At 45.7% G+C, this 12974-nt stretch overlaps 2 protein-coding genes across 7 annotated transcripts in view; one reads left to right on the top strand and one right to left on the bottom strand.

Annotated features, from left to right (window-relative positions):
- The first annotated feature begins 2688 nt into the window (after positions 1-2688).
- myog (myogenin) lies at positions 2689-4969 on the top strand. The gene is made up of 3 exons (XM_037490443.2): positions 2689-3387; positions 3973-4069; positions 4161-4969. The coding sequence occupies exons 1-3, from the start codon at positions 2854-2856 to the stop codon at positions 4277-4279; spliced, it is 750 nt and encodes a 249-aa protein (XP_037346340.1). The 5' UTR covers positions 2689-2853; the 3' UTR covers positions 4280-4969.
- A 70-nt stretch (positions 4970-5039) lies between these two features.
- The window catches only part of ppfia4 (PTPRF interacting protein alpha 4), a 42842-nt gene continuing 34907 nt past the window's right edge, over positions 5040-12974 (bottom strand). For 4 of the 6 annotated variants that reach the window (XM_037490437.2, XM_037490438.2, XM_037490440.2 and 1 more), the window contains 17 exons: positions 12911-12974; positions 12065-12293; positions 11938-11973; positions 11724-11845; positions 11421-11533; positions 11257-11338; positions 11071-11152; positions 10651-10851; positions 10110-10172; positions 9748-9774; positions 9217-9392; positions 8979-9076; positions 8176-8351; positions 7536-7604; positions 7255-7441; positions 6999-7095; positions 5040-6632 (listed from right to left, as the gene is read on the bottom strand). The exon at positions 12911-12974 is cut by the window's right edge. In XM_037490437.2, coding sequence (XP_037346334.1) covers positions 7037-7095; positions 7255-7441; positions 7536-7604; positions 8176-8351; positions 8979-9076; positions 9217-9392; positions 9748-9774; positions 10110-10172; positions 10651-10851; positions 11071-11152; positions 11257-11338; positions 11421-11533; positions 11724-11845; positions 11938-11973; positions 12065-12293; positions 12911-12974 — 1784 coding nt within the window. In that variant the 3' untranslated portion in view covers positions 5040-6632; positions 6999-7036. The remainder of the gene's footprint in view (positions 6633-6998; positions 7096-7254; positions 7442-7535; positions 7605-8175; positions 8352-8978; positions 9077-9216; positions 9393-9747; positions 9775-10109; positions 10173-10650; positions 10852-11070; positions 11153-11256; positions 11339-11420; positions 11534-11723; positions 11846-11937; positions 11974-12064; positions 12294-12910) is intronic. The other 2 variants (XM_037490439.2, XM_037490442.2) reach the window with 1 other exon arrangement.

Genomic DNA, 12974 nt, shown 5'->3' with positions numbered 1-12974 from the left:
TAAAATCTTAACTATCACAGGAGTGAACATTTGATCTCATTTTCATTAGTTTGACTAAAGTTAGGATGGAGTATAAAAAAGGATGGTATCTAGATATTGTGTTTACTGTATCTCAAGTGTTCACTTCAAAATGTTGAGAGGGGACAAGTGTGTGCCTGAAACGCCTTCAAAACACACACACGCGCACCCACGCAAGAGCTCTGGTTCTGCTGACAATGGGTTACGATGACAGAAGGTTATGAGTGACTGTGACACACTGCAGACCCCCTCCCTGCTGTCCCCCTGAGAGCAACACAGGCGCCTTTGTACTCGCTCCACCATCAGTGACCATCCATCACAGACTAACCCGACAGGCCGCCGCAGCCCAGCGCCAAGCCTTGACTCTGCACTCTACCTCCACCCTGAACCCGGGACTGGTCCCCGAGCCACGAGCCAGTCCTCCCAGAGGTGTTCCTGGCTCACGAGTCAAGAAGCCATCTGATCCTTTGACTGGCCAAACATCGTTTGATTGTAAATGTAGCTTAATTCTTAGTAATTCTAAGTAGAATACTGGTGTGCATCACAACTAAGTGTTATAGCAGTATGTTGAATTCGAGAAGTGAATAATGAATAGAAAAATTAGGTAACTTTCTTCCAAAAAGCTTAATCCTCCCCACCTGCATCATGCATGTTTGTTGTATATTTCTCTTTCTACCTAGTGAGCCTTTTCTGTGTTTTCACATATTTCTATGTCTCCTGAGCACTCATCTTTAATAAAGCCAATGAGAGGTCTCATGAAAACGTAAGAGCTCTGTGAAAAGCAGATATTTAAACTTGTAATAGCCCCAGGTGTGACAATGATTACAGCTGTGATCCATGTGGGTGCTTGTGGATGACCCCCCCCCCACCCCCCCCACCCCACAGCCAGCGCGTGCCATTTCACGACTCTTATGTAAAACGCACCAAAGATAAATGTTATTAGTAACACCCACGCATTTCTAAATGTGTCGAATGTCTGCCATGACGCACTTCACAATAGCCGCTCTTTAAAGGGATCTGCTGTGAATTCGCTCTCAGATGAAACAGTCCAAGACACTACTACTAAAAAACTACTGAAAAACAGCACTATGCTGTTAGGAATAACTCTCGAGCTCCTGATCAGACTAATGAGAAATGAATTTACATGAATACAAGAAGGTCATAAAAATGTATCCTCCTCCAATGCCTTTACCCCAATGGTCATTTCTTTCCTAATCTCACAGTTTAATTTACACTTACACTCTTGTTACTTTTCAGCTAAAGCAATGTAACCACACAGTCCTCCCGATGATGCTGCGTTCTTCTCATTGTCTCTAAACATACATTTATAGCTTCATTGTTTTTTACTCTTCATTTAAATCATCTTTAATTTTTTGTTTCCTCAGTTGTCTCTGGGGACATACAGATGAACAATCCATGGCAAAAAACCACCCACATTTTTCATTATAAAAACAAAAAAACATATTCAAATTTTGGATTTGAACTTAACGATTGAGGTAAAATTAAAAACTCGGGGGTAATTCCCTTTGTGTGTCCGTAAAGGCGCATATTGGCATTGGGGCAGATGGGGCGGTTCGCCTGCTATTCTGTGTGGTCACCAGACACCAGTAGCACATATTCTATAGATTTGCCACAAACAAGATCTCGCTGTCTCCAGCAAACACGTGCTGTCAGGTCTGTGTATTACTGTGATACACTTAGTAACTTAGTAATAACACAGCAATGCACATACACATCGCACACTACGCCAGTCATTCCAGGCCACTTCTCTGCTTACTGAAGTGTGTGTTTTGGCTGTTTGTTAGCGGAAGCCAGTCTGAATTAGACGGTGAGACATGTCCTGGAAGGATTAACACCTGGTGGCTTGGCTAACACTGTGATCTTCTGGAATAGGCCGGGACAGCGAAGACCAGCGGGAGCCACTGTCAACTTGGTCCTCCAACTTACTTTAATGTACTCGGTGCAGTCCTGCACAGGCCTGTCTTTCTGAGTCCACCGTAGCGCAGAACATCATTGGCATCGCCAAGTGCAATAATATTTTGAAAGAAGTAGATATGAATGTGGTTACGTACACATTTCATCTTGACCCTGTTGAACACTCTGAACTTTTAGTCACAGCAGAATATGCATGATTACCCGTGACCTAGTTTTGAGTAAACAACAAAGCTCATTTCCTTCTCATCCAGAGCTAGAGTCAAAGAACTTCTTGTCATTGCTTATCATTGGCTCCTCGTAGACTTGACAGCTGTCCACAGACTGTCACCCAGAGCCCCCTCCTCCACCCTCATGGCACGGGACTTCATGTATGGTGTCATGGAGGGAGGCGCGAGTCTGGGATTAGTTCATTAAGACAGACATCTTTTGATCTAAGGTTCAACTACCATTTCCACGGCAACTTGATCATTTCCTGGCATTTTAAGACACACAAGAGCACATCGACCCACACAAGGACACAACCCCCCCCCCACACACACACACATATACATACAAATGGGTCTTAAAAGCCCTAGAGAGCAAGGCCCAACAGAGATGTGAAGCGTAGATGCGCAGCAACAGCTAAACGTCGTGTCAGGTTTCTGGGGGCTCGTGCTAAATTTAACCCTGTGATCCTGCAGCAGGCAGAGGGGTTTAAATGCCAGCCTGCAGTTGCTCCACACCAGTTGTTCCCCACACGTCTTCCACTCATCACAAACCTCGGGCCGGGGACCAAGACAGGCACACGCACGTACACTCCGACGCACACGGTGCAGGCGCAGGACCGAAACCCTCGTACAGTAGAGCGGTTCCAGGGGCAGCGGGAATCTTTGTCCCCTTCAGAGCACAGCTTTGTCCAGGATGGAGCTTTTCGAGACCAACCCTTACTTCTTCCCTGACCAGCGCTTCTACGAGGGAGGGGACAGCTACTTCCCCTCTCGTCTACCTGGGGGTTACGACCAATCCACCTACCAGGACAGGAACTCCATGGTGGGCTTGTGTGGGACTCTGTCTGGGGGCGTTGGAGTTGGGTTGACGGGAACGGAGGACAAAGCCTCTCCGTCCAGCCTGTCACCTCAACCCGAGCCCCACTGCCCGGGTCAGTGCCTCCCATGGGCCTGTAAGCTGTGCAAAAGAAAGACGGTTACCATGGACCGCCGGAGAGCAGCCACAATGAGGGAGAAGAGGCGTCTGAAGAAGGTGAACGAGGCCTTTGATGCTCTGAAGAGGAGCACCTTGATGAACCCAAACCAGAGGCTGCCCAAGGTTGAGATCTTGCGGAGTGCCATCCAGTACATTGAAAGGCTGCAGGCCCTGGTGTCCTCCCTCAACCAGCAGGACAATGAGACGGGACAACAGGGACTGCACTACCGACCCAGCACGGCCCAACCCAGAGTGAGTAGGAAGGAGGAGGGATAATTAGAAGCAGGACGAAACATATTCATGAATGAGAAGACAACCAAAAGAGCAGACAAGGAGAAGACATTAAGAGGTAGAAGTCATTCGGACAAAACCTAAATGAAAGTAAAGAAAGAGCCGGACAACAAGGCAAAAATTGGAAATATTGTCAAATTGTTCTTGACAATGTGGGACTTTGATCAACTGATCAACTTTAGAGCATGCTTCACAATTGATCAATATGTATACGTTTTAAAGTTCGGGGTTCTGTTATTGTCTTGTGGTTATTTAAGAGATTATAAATCAGTGTTCAGAAAGATTTCTTTCATGTGAAGCTTCAAAGGTACACTGATGACACTCTACCAATACCAACATGTATTAATCTGACAATGCTAATTTACCTCTATTTTTAGAACGAAAGTTCTGCTTTGAGTTAGATTCTGTTCTTTATGTTAATTTGCCTCTGAGGGCTGTCAAAGTATGCGCTGTGTCTCTGTGGGGGGGGGGGGGGGGGGGGGGTGTGCCGTGCCATAACCAGAGTGACTGACAGCAACTTCTGCGTGTGCATCTCCGTGGTAACAGGTGTCGTCAAGCGAGCCCAGTTCAGGCAGCACCTGCTGCAGTAGCCCAGAGTGGAGCAGCACTCCAGAGCAGTGCACACAGAGCTACAGCAGCGAGGGTGAGTACGGGTTCACACGCACGCAGACACGCACAGCACCAATGGGCAGGAGATCCGTGTGCCATTCATGTGTGGCTTGGTCTCTTCGCAGATCTCCTGAGTGCTGCTGACTCTCCGGACCAGGGCAACATGCATGCGCTAACCTCCATCGTGGAAGGCATCAGTGCTGCAGGCGGACCCGTGGCCTTTCCTGTGGATATTTCCAAATAGAGCCTCGAAACATTGGCGTGAAAGACAAAAACTAAAATGACAATTGGCAATGCAGGCTGATAATCGGTCCAATTTAATATATTTTTCAGCTGTAATGATCTGAGGTGTCTTATGCTACAAATTTTAATTAGTATTTGAATTGTATCGTATCTCTGCTGGCCAAACTGAATTCCTCCAGTTAACAATGAGGCCTTATTCCCTTTATTTCCTGCCTTATCCTCAGTCACAACAGTCTGTTAGAGCGACAGGAGCTTAGTCTAACACAAGAGATTCAAGGACTTTACTGCATGAACCCAACACCTAGATACTAGAGTGGACTATTGTTAGACCTCCTTCAGTCTGATGGTTAATGAGTAGTGATGAAGCCTGGTGTCCTCCTTACTTAATTTCAGTTTTTCCTCTTCTCAAAACCTTTCCCTAATCCCTTGATAATTGTGTGTGTTCATTTGCGGGGCCAATATGTACCATGGCAGTTTTGACCAAGATCTGCTTAATTTAAACTGGTTATGAATGCTAGTGATGTAAATACGTTCCCTTTTTCTACAGAGTGGTTTTGCCATTTTATTTTGTATTTTTTGCTAACTTATTTTTGACTTTTATAACTAAGATTGTTGTGTATTTGTAGATGTTCTGAAAAGTGATATTTTCTGTCCAAATATTTCAACCAATAAAACCAATTTTCCAATTTTCCATTATGCGTCAATGTCCCTAATGAGATCATTTGACTGGGATGACCTAAAAAAGAAACACAACATCCAAAAATCTTTAAAAAACAGCTTTACTTATGTCTATATAGTGTCATAAATACAGTTCACTTTTTTTTAAAGAGCCAAATAATAAAATCTTGATTTGTCAGCATTGTTTCACACCTGGAATAAAGACACAGTACTCATAGCTGCCACATAGCACATTACACCTTTTAGACACCTTGGAAAAACTTTTAAATAAAAAAAACACCCATCCAGCACTTCACCGGTTCATATGCTGTGTTCTCATTGGATGAGGAGTTGGTCAGCCAAGAGTACTGACCGCTCACTGGCACGTCTCCATGGCAACTAAATGGGAGGTGACGGGATAGGATTAGAAGAGCCCGTCACATTGAGCAGTTTTTTGTGTTTATCATTGGCTGATGTTGAGCAGCATATTACAGTTTGATTTGAGAGAAAGGAAGGATTCAACAGAGAGGAGCTACAGTGTTCACACTACCCATCCACAGAGAAAAGTCATGGTCACACGGCTGGAGGTCATCCTTTCACACACAATTTCTCCACACGTCTTGAGCAGAGAGACTCATTTGCTTGCCCGCACACACACACACACACACACACACACACACACACACACACACGCATACTCTTCATATTAAAGGATTCTCTCTATTCTAGGCTACATAGTGTCATACTGAAGGCGAGAGAGGCAAAAAGAGGAGAGGTAACAGCTACATAGTGTCAAAAGATGAGGAGGAGGAGGGAAAAGGAAAGAACAGGAGAAGAGGCAAAGAGAGAAGTCTGAAATTGGACCCATGAACCTGTGAAGAGTCCTCGTAGAAACACACCCCTTCCTTAGTGAGACCCTCCCACTAACGATTCACACACTTACAGCATACAGCAAGAGACACACAGAAGGTCCGACACGGAAGAGAAAGAGAAAGGAAGAGAGAACAGTCACTATTGAATACAGGGCATTGGGTTTCATACAGCAATGATATTATATTATTTTCCATATATATTTCCAATATATATATTTATATATATATATATATAATATTTCTATAAAAAACATAAGTCATCCATTTTATTTACAGAGGCGATAAATGAGTAATACCTTGCATAACCGGTAGAGGGTCAATGTGCAGTGGGATCTGCCATTTATACAAGTATTCATCATTCCCAAATCTAAATCCACAACTTCTCACCATCGCTATTCATCTTTTTTTTCTACATCGAAGGACATTTGTGTTGCAGAGGACGTGATGACACTGGAAGATTGGTTTGGACTTGAACATGTTGAGAGATTAGAACCAGACAAGAACCCACAGCCGGGACCAGGGGGAGCAGGAGCACAACACCACAACACTGGGAGCACTGGGGTAAACTGGGAGTGACAGGGACGATTCTCCTTTACAGCAGCGAGCGCAGCCGATGAGCACTCTCAAGAGTTCAAAGGTCAGAGTTGGCCTCTGTATTGCACTTGTCCGAAGGAGAGGTGAGAGTTGAACGATGGGAAGTGAGGCCAGGCAACAAAAGGTTGGGAAGACAACCCCTCCCAGTGGCACCCAGGACTCCCTCTCCAGATTTGGCATATCACTCTCAAAAGGCCGCAAGCATGTGTCCGTATAGGTAATGTGAATGCACTGCAAGAGAGAAACATGGGGTATGAAAAGCACACTGTGCTTTGACATTTACAATATAAGCAGACGTCTCCATGAAATCAGTGGGAAAATTCTTCAAATTAAACCATTCTGTGAATTTAAGGACCCAAAAGTCAGGGCTGAGCAATTATTCAGTATTATCGTAAAATAGACTTTTTAGTTTTTATTCTGTACAATCGTATCAATACACACAATGCTGCTGTGGAAATGATTGATTCCAAGAAGAAGATAATTAAATAGACACCCATCTAGTTTACTGGAGAAAAAGCTCTAATCAGCCAGATATACACCACAAGCCACACAGCTGTGCAATGCTGATTAAAGGCAATCTGTTATTTGCTAGCTTACCCGTTAGCATTAGCGCTCCCCTTAGTAAGCAGACAAAGTTAGCACGAATAGGTCCGCACGGCCGAAGGATCGAGTCTCGGGGAGGCCGGGGGAGGAGCTTAAGCCAGTGGGTCATGGAGAGGTGTGGGCGCAGCGGGACAGAAAAGACACAGCATGCAGTTAGTTAGTCAGGATGAGCAAAAAAAACACACACACACACACACACACACACACACACAGGCCAGAGCAGTGAGTGCTGGACGGTGCAGTAACACACCTTCAGGCTGGAGCTGTTTCTTGGGCATCAAATTCACACAGGGCGGCATGGACATGGATGGCATGCGGAAGCCAGCAGGCAGCGTTTCCATGGAGCCCGCCATCATCCCGAGCCCCACCCCGCCCTCACGAGCCCGAAACCTCTTGCGCCACGACGGAGAGCGTCGAAAAGACTTGTCGTCCCCACTCTGCATGACAGGGAGGAAAAAAAAAAAAACAAGTTTGGAAAAACAGCCCTTTATTAGGCATGTGGCTCATCCAACCAGCAGCTGGACTGGTCACCTCCTCTAGTCGACGGTCGGTCCCCAGGGCCAATATGTTGTTAAACTCCCTCTCCAGAACCTGCCGGGCCTGAAACGAGACACACAAAGGCATCCTCTGTGAGCTGTTGGGAAGCGAAACGTTGTTAGAGAAACCAGGTCAGAAACAAACAGGAGGTGATGCCAAAATGTCAATGAAAGCTCTTAAAATACCTCTAATGAACAGGAGTAATTGGCATTATCTGCTGTTTGTATGTAATCTGTTCTGAAGCTTTTGATCGGAAAAAGGACTTTCAAGTAAATAATGCGACGGTTTGAGCTGAGAACAACTGATGCAGAATCTGAGGCAGAAGTAAATGTTGGCAGCATGTGGCCTGCAGTCAGGGAAGGGAATGCTGACTGCACCCAGACTCTAGAGTCACAAGGAAGTAAATCAACCAATCCCATAAAAAAAATTGTGACTTTTGGAAGATGGAATGTTTACAGAAAGGCCAAAAGACCTGTCATCAGTTTACAGTGCCGGGAACAGCACAGTGTTGAAAGTGCAGGATAGTTGAATAGTTTATATCCACAATATCCACCAGCTACCTTTGTGTTGGTCACATTACTTCCATTCAGTCATCGCGTTGATTGCCAACAGTAGTGTTTTCCTCTTTAACCACCTGTGTGTTCTGCATGGGGATCTGCAGGATGAGCGCCAGGCTGCTGTAGTCGAAGGTCTCGTCCAGAGAGATGAGCGCTCCGTGGACGCCGCTCTCCAGCAGGTTGCCGCTGTACTCCCTCAAACCAATGGACAGGACCCAGTGGATCACCTGCTCATTGGTCCACACCAAAACATCTGACGTAAAAAGACAGTGGCTCAGTCTCAAGGTGCTGTAGCAACGTGGGATATGCAGTTCACAAACTCGCCATTAACAACAAATAAGAGCAATTTCCATTCGAGTAAGAGATCTCGGAAGAGATAAAGAGATAATGTGCTTCTCCACATAGTGTCAACTTGCTGGCACACTCCCTTTGTTCATTCTGAGCACAGCTGTCATACAGCTTTCCAAGTTGGAACAGGCGGTGTGTGTGCGTGTGTGTTCGTGTGTGTGCGTGAACAGGGCAGGACTCTGATTTGACACGGCAGCTGAGTCAAGTTCATGTGCAATACTCAAGGTCAAAAGGGCAAGAGGGCTGCCTAGATCTAAGTGTGTGTATGTGTGTGTGTGTGTGTGTGTGTGTGATTGGGACCACTCTTGGCATGCGGGGCCTTGGATCATAAGATTGTAGGCCTGCTTCAGCTGGCGTAATGACAGTCGCAAGAGGCAGCTGCTTCAACGCCAGACCAAATCAGGGATAAAGCAGTAGGTGGTTCTCTGGCCCGATAGCACTGCGGACGTGCGCTTTCTTGTTAGTGTTTAAAGTGTGTGTGGGTTTGTTTGTGTGTTTTCTGTCTGTGTATCAGGGTGTGCGCAAAGTGTACCTTTCATTTCGTGTTGGCTGTCCTCTCTCCGGCGCTCCAGGTCTTTCCTGTCATAATTGAGTCTCTTCAAGCACATAATCCCATACTGCAGACTAGCCCTGGTACACAAACACACACAATCACACAAACATAGAAAAGCACACATCCATCAGGATTTTTATCCACACTGCTGTTTGTCCAGTGATGAAAAGGGACGCTGATCACACAGCAGCTAAACAGATTGAGTACAGCTACGGACCTGTGGAAGCTGTCCACCATCTTGAGGTGGCTCCTCAGGTCCTTCTTGGTCAGGTGGTCCAGCATGCGCGCGTCCACCAGACACTCCATGAAGTACGAGCGGTACTGAGGCAGGCCGAGGCTGGGCAGCCACTCGTTCCCTATCCACTCATGATTCATGTCGCCATAAGCTAGGGTCTACATGGAGAGGAGTACATAAGGTTACTAGTTACTAGAGACCGCTCTTGGGTACATGGAACATCTGCCATTTTATATATACACTGGAAATGATAATAAGTGTTCATTTCCACGGATGGTCCAAACTGATAATTTTGTTCAACTATTGTGACTACCATTAATTCTTAAACTATTTCACTTATTCTATTCAAAATAGTAAGCAAACAACATGCACAATAAAATAACCTCAACATCATAAATGAGAAGAAAACAATCAAAACACAAAATAGCTCCTATTTGTCTTTCCATTTTTGATCCAAATAAAACGCGGCATTAGAAATCACAGACAAAGATTTAAGCGGATCAGCGAGCTCACCTGAGCCCAGCTGCCCTCCTCATTCTCCTGAGTGGCAGCAGGCAGAAACAAATATACAAGTTCAGAGAGACAGGGGGCAACTACAGACACACATACGGCACACTCAGAAACACACACACACACACACAAAAAGCTCTTCTCACACCTCATGTTATCTCCAACACTTCATATCATTGAATGAACCTTCACAGGTTATAACAATTGAATCAGACACAAACAGAAGAACCAGCATGGGCATAAAAATGCGTTAGTATGATGTATTTGAAAGGGTGGGACGACATATGTGTGACACGCTGGGGACTGTGAGTGTTGGGTGGGGGGGGGGGGGGGGGAGGTGAAGGGAGCACCCAGATGGTACTAACCGCTTTAGTGGAGGAAGCCAGGTTCTCCATCTCTTCATGAGTCAGCCACACATTTCCGGAGGACTGTGCAGAGGACGAAAACACACCCGACAGACACACACAAACGCACGAGGCGCGCACACACACACACAAGTACGCACGCACGCACACACACACACACACACGCATGCAGACCCACAGAGAGAAACACACCAAAGTAGAGACAAAGACAATCACACAAAGACACAGAGACAAACGTTGTGTTGAGTGAGGCCCGGGCAGGGAGTGTTTTTTTCAGGCAGGTAGCATGTTGTGTCACTATTTGTGTGTTGTTTTCTCACAGAGCCCCATGCAAATGATGGCAGCAGACCCAGTACTGTGGTCCGAACGGAGGAACAAAAAAAAAAAAAAAAGGCAAAGCTTGAGGAGGTTTTTGAGTGTGTGGGGTAATGTGTCCATATTCACATCCTGGATCACATCACTGGTGTGTATGTGCTCATTTTTATTTTTTGCAGTTTGTGTATGCTCATGTGATTGATGCGTATTTGTTGTGTTGCTTTACCGTTCGGGAAGTGAGTGGTGCAGACGGGCTGGTGAGGGACACCATCTCCTGGATGGCCAAGCGGAGTTTGAGACGGTGCAGAGGGTTGCTGATGCCAATCTCCCTCTGAATCTCTGTGTCAGACAGCGCTGACATGACGGCTCCGCTCTTCACGTTGGCGCGACAGGCTGCCACGTACCACGCCGGCATACCCACCCACAGCTGGAGGAGATTCATCGAGATATGAAACGTCACCATCGTTGAAAGGTCAAATGGAAGGGGAGGAGACTGCAGATCGGGCCGTAATCGTCGGTCATGTGTCTGATACAACTGTACATATCATTGTTTTAGATGTAGTAGCAGCCATCAACAGCTAGATGGAGGGAGGTTTTCTGGATTGAATTTACGGTTGGTTGATACATAAGTAAAGTAGGGGAGTACCTCAAGCCACGAGACAACAGTTGGGCCGTCCCAATGAGCAAAGGGCAGGCCTCTTTTCCTGGCGTCTTCCAGAAGCTCGTGTCTAAAAAGTGCACAGAGAAAGGCAGAAGGAAGAGAGAAGGCTTAGTTAATAACAAGAATCAGGGGAAAAAAACATGAACTCAGACACAGTAAGTATGCTTTTACTTTTTCTTCATCCTGCGGTCCCTCTCAGCCTGAGTGCCCAGTTTTCCCAGAGTCATAGTATCACCAATGGCCATGTCAAAATCTGCAAAAACAGCAAAACAGTGTTCTTTACTCTGTTTATCTCACAGCGTGTGCATCAGGGTTAGAACTTGTCTGCAGTGTACCTGTTAAGGCCGGGAGATTCTGTCCATCTCTGCCTAAAGTCTGCTCCAATCGACCCTTCTCCTTCTTCCCAAACAATCGGCCAATAGACGACTTGATGCCTTTCTTCTGCTTGCTGCAAACGACAAATTATGTTAAAATATAAAGCTTTAAAATTAGAATCCTATTTTTTTTGTGCAAGCAAGGAAAGCAATTGTTCCTTTGCTCCTGACATGAGTCTGAACTGAATTAAAAATAGTTAACTAAGTTATCCAACTGTGTTACAATGCTATTTGTGTTGTGTTAATCTGTAGGTGTGTGCTTACCCTCGGCCGTCCTCTAGACTGCCCGTGAACTGTGCAAAATTGGTTTCTAGCCGCAAACTGCGGGGTGACGAGGGAGGCGATGTTTCGCACTTGATGGTCGCTTTGTCCACTTCAACCGGCGACTGGAAGAACCACAAAAGCAACTCAGCTCAGTCACGAGAGCCACAGCCGGGGAAAACGAACGCAACAGATTCACTTTTACTTGAGAACTCACTGCTACTTTCCTGCGGTGTTTCCTCAAGTCGCTTGGCTATCGAACAAAACAACCAAAAAGTTAGATTTGCAGCTTTTTAAGATGAGAAAACTGCTGCTTGAAGAGTACAGAGCGTGTGCTCTCTGACCAGAGTCATGATGCCCAGGTGGTGGCTGGCGTTGCGTGAGTGGTGTTTAGGTGTTGAGTGGCCGCTGGTGGGCGGGGAAGAGGAGGATGCGAGGGACTGGGCAGTGGCGGAGGTGGGTAGCGCCCGGGGCCGAAGCGTCACGTTGAGTCCGTCCATGCTGCCGCTGTTCACGCGAGACTCGATCTCGTCAGAGCGGAGGTCAGCTGACTCCCTCTCCACCTGGATCATTCTGCACAAACACATGCACACACACATTGTTTACAGATCAGTAATAAACAACACCCACTTTATATTAGTTAATTATAAATTATTCTTTTAAATATTTACATTTTTTTATATATAATTAAGAAGGTACAAATAAAATAAGTTTGAAATTCTAATTTGTTACTTTTTTTCCCCTTAACTTTGTAATTAATCTGAAATAATAATTGATTTAATATTTACAATTGCAATTAAATCATGTAAGAATCTTGGCAACATGGTCATTATCAAAATACTATTTGTAGTAGAGACATTTCTTAAAAATGTATTTCCTCGTTCAAGTCGGGCTCCTCTGCAGCATAATCAGCATCTATTTTGCACCTCCTTCCCAGGAGCATGTTCTGAGGTGTCACAAGAGGACTGTGTGCGTACTACATTCATTGCATTGACAAGTTGAAGCAGCAGGATCCTTTATTTCGCTGTTGTTTCTTCAAAACGTCCCTTCTCTTGTAATTATTAGTTGTATTATCTCTAATACTTTGTTCTCCTTTATCTCTCTCCGATTTCTCGCCGCTGCACTGACTTTCCCCATGGGTATCACGAAGCTGTCAGGCGCTGTAATCTAATGTTCCTGTGCCGTGTCACCTTATCTCTTCATTGATAGCGTCGAGCTGCTCCTGCAGCATGAGAGCCAGAGTCTGAGCGTCCG

This window comes from Pungitius pungitius, chromosome 8 (genome assembly GCF_949316345.1).
Source record: "Pungitius pungitius chromosome 8, fPunPun2.1, whole genome shotgun sequence".
Lineage (NCBI taxonomy): Eukaryota > Metazoa > Chordata > Actinopteri > Perciformes > Gasterosteidae > Pungitius > Pungitius pungitius.
Note: the sequence above shows the minus strand (reverse complement) of the source record. Positions and strands in the feature narration are given on the sequence as shown.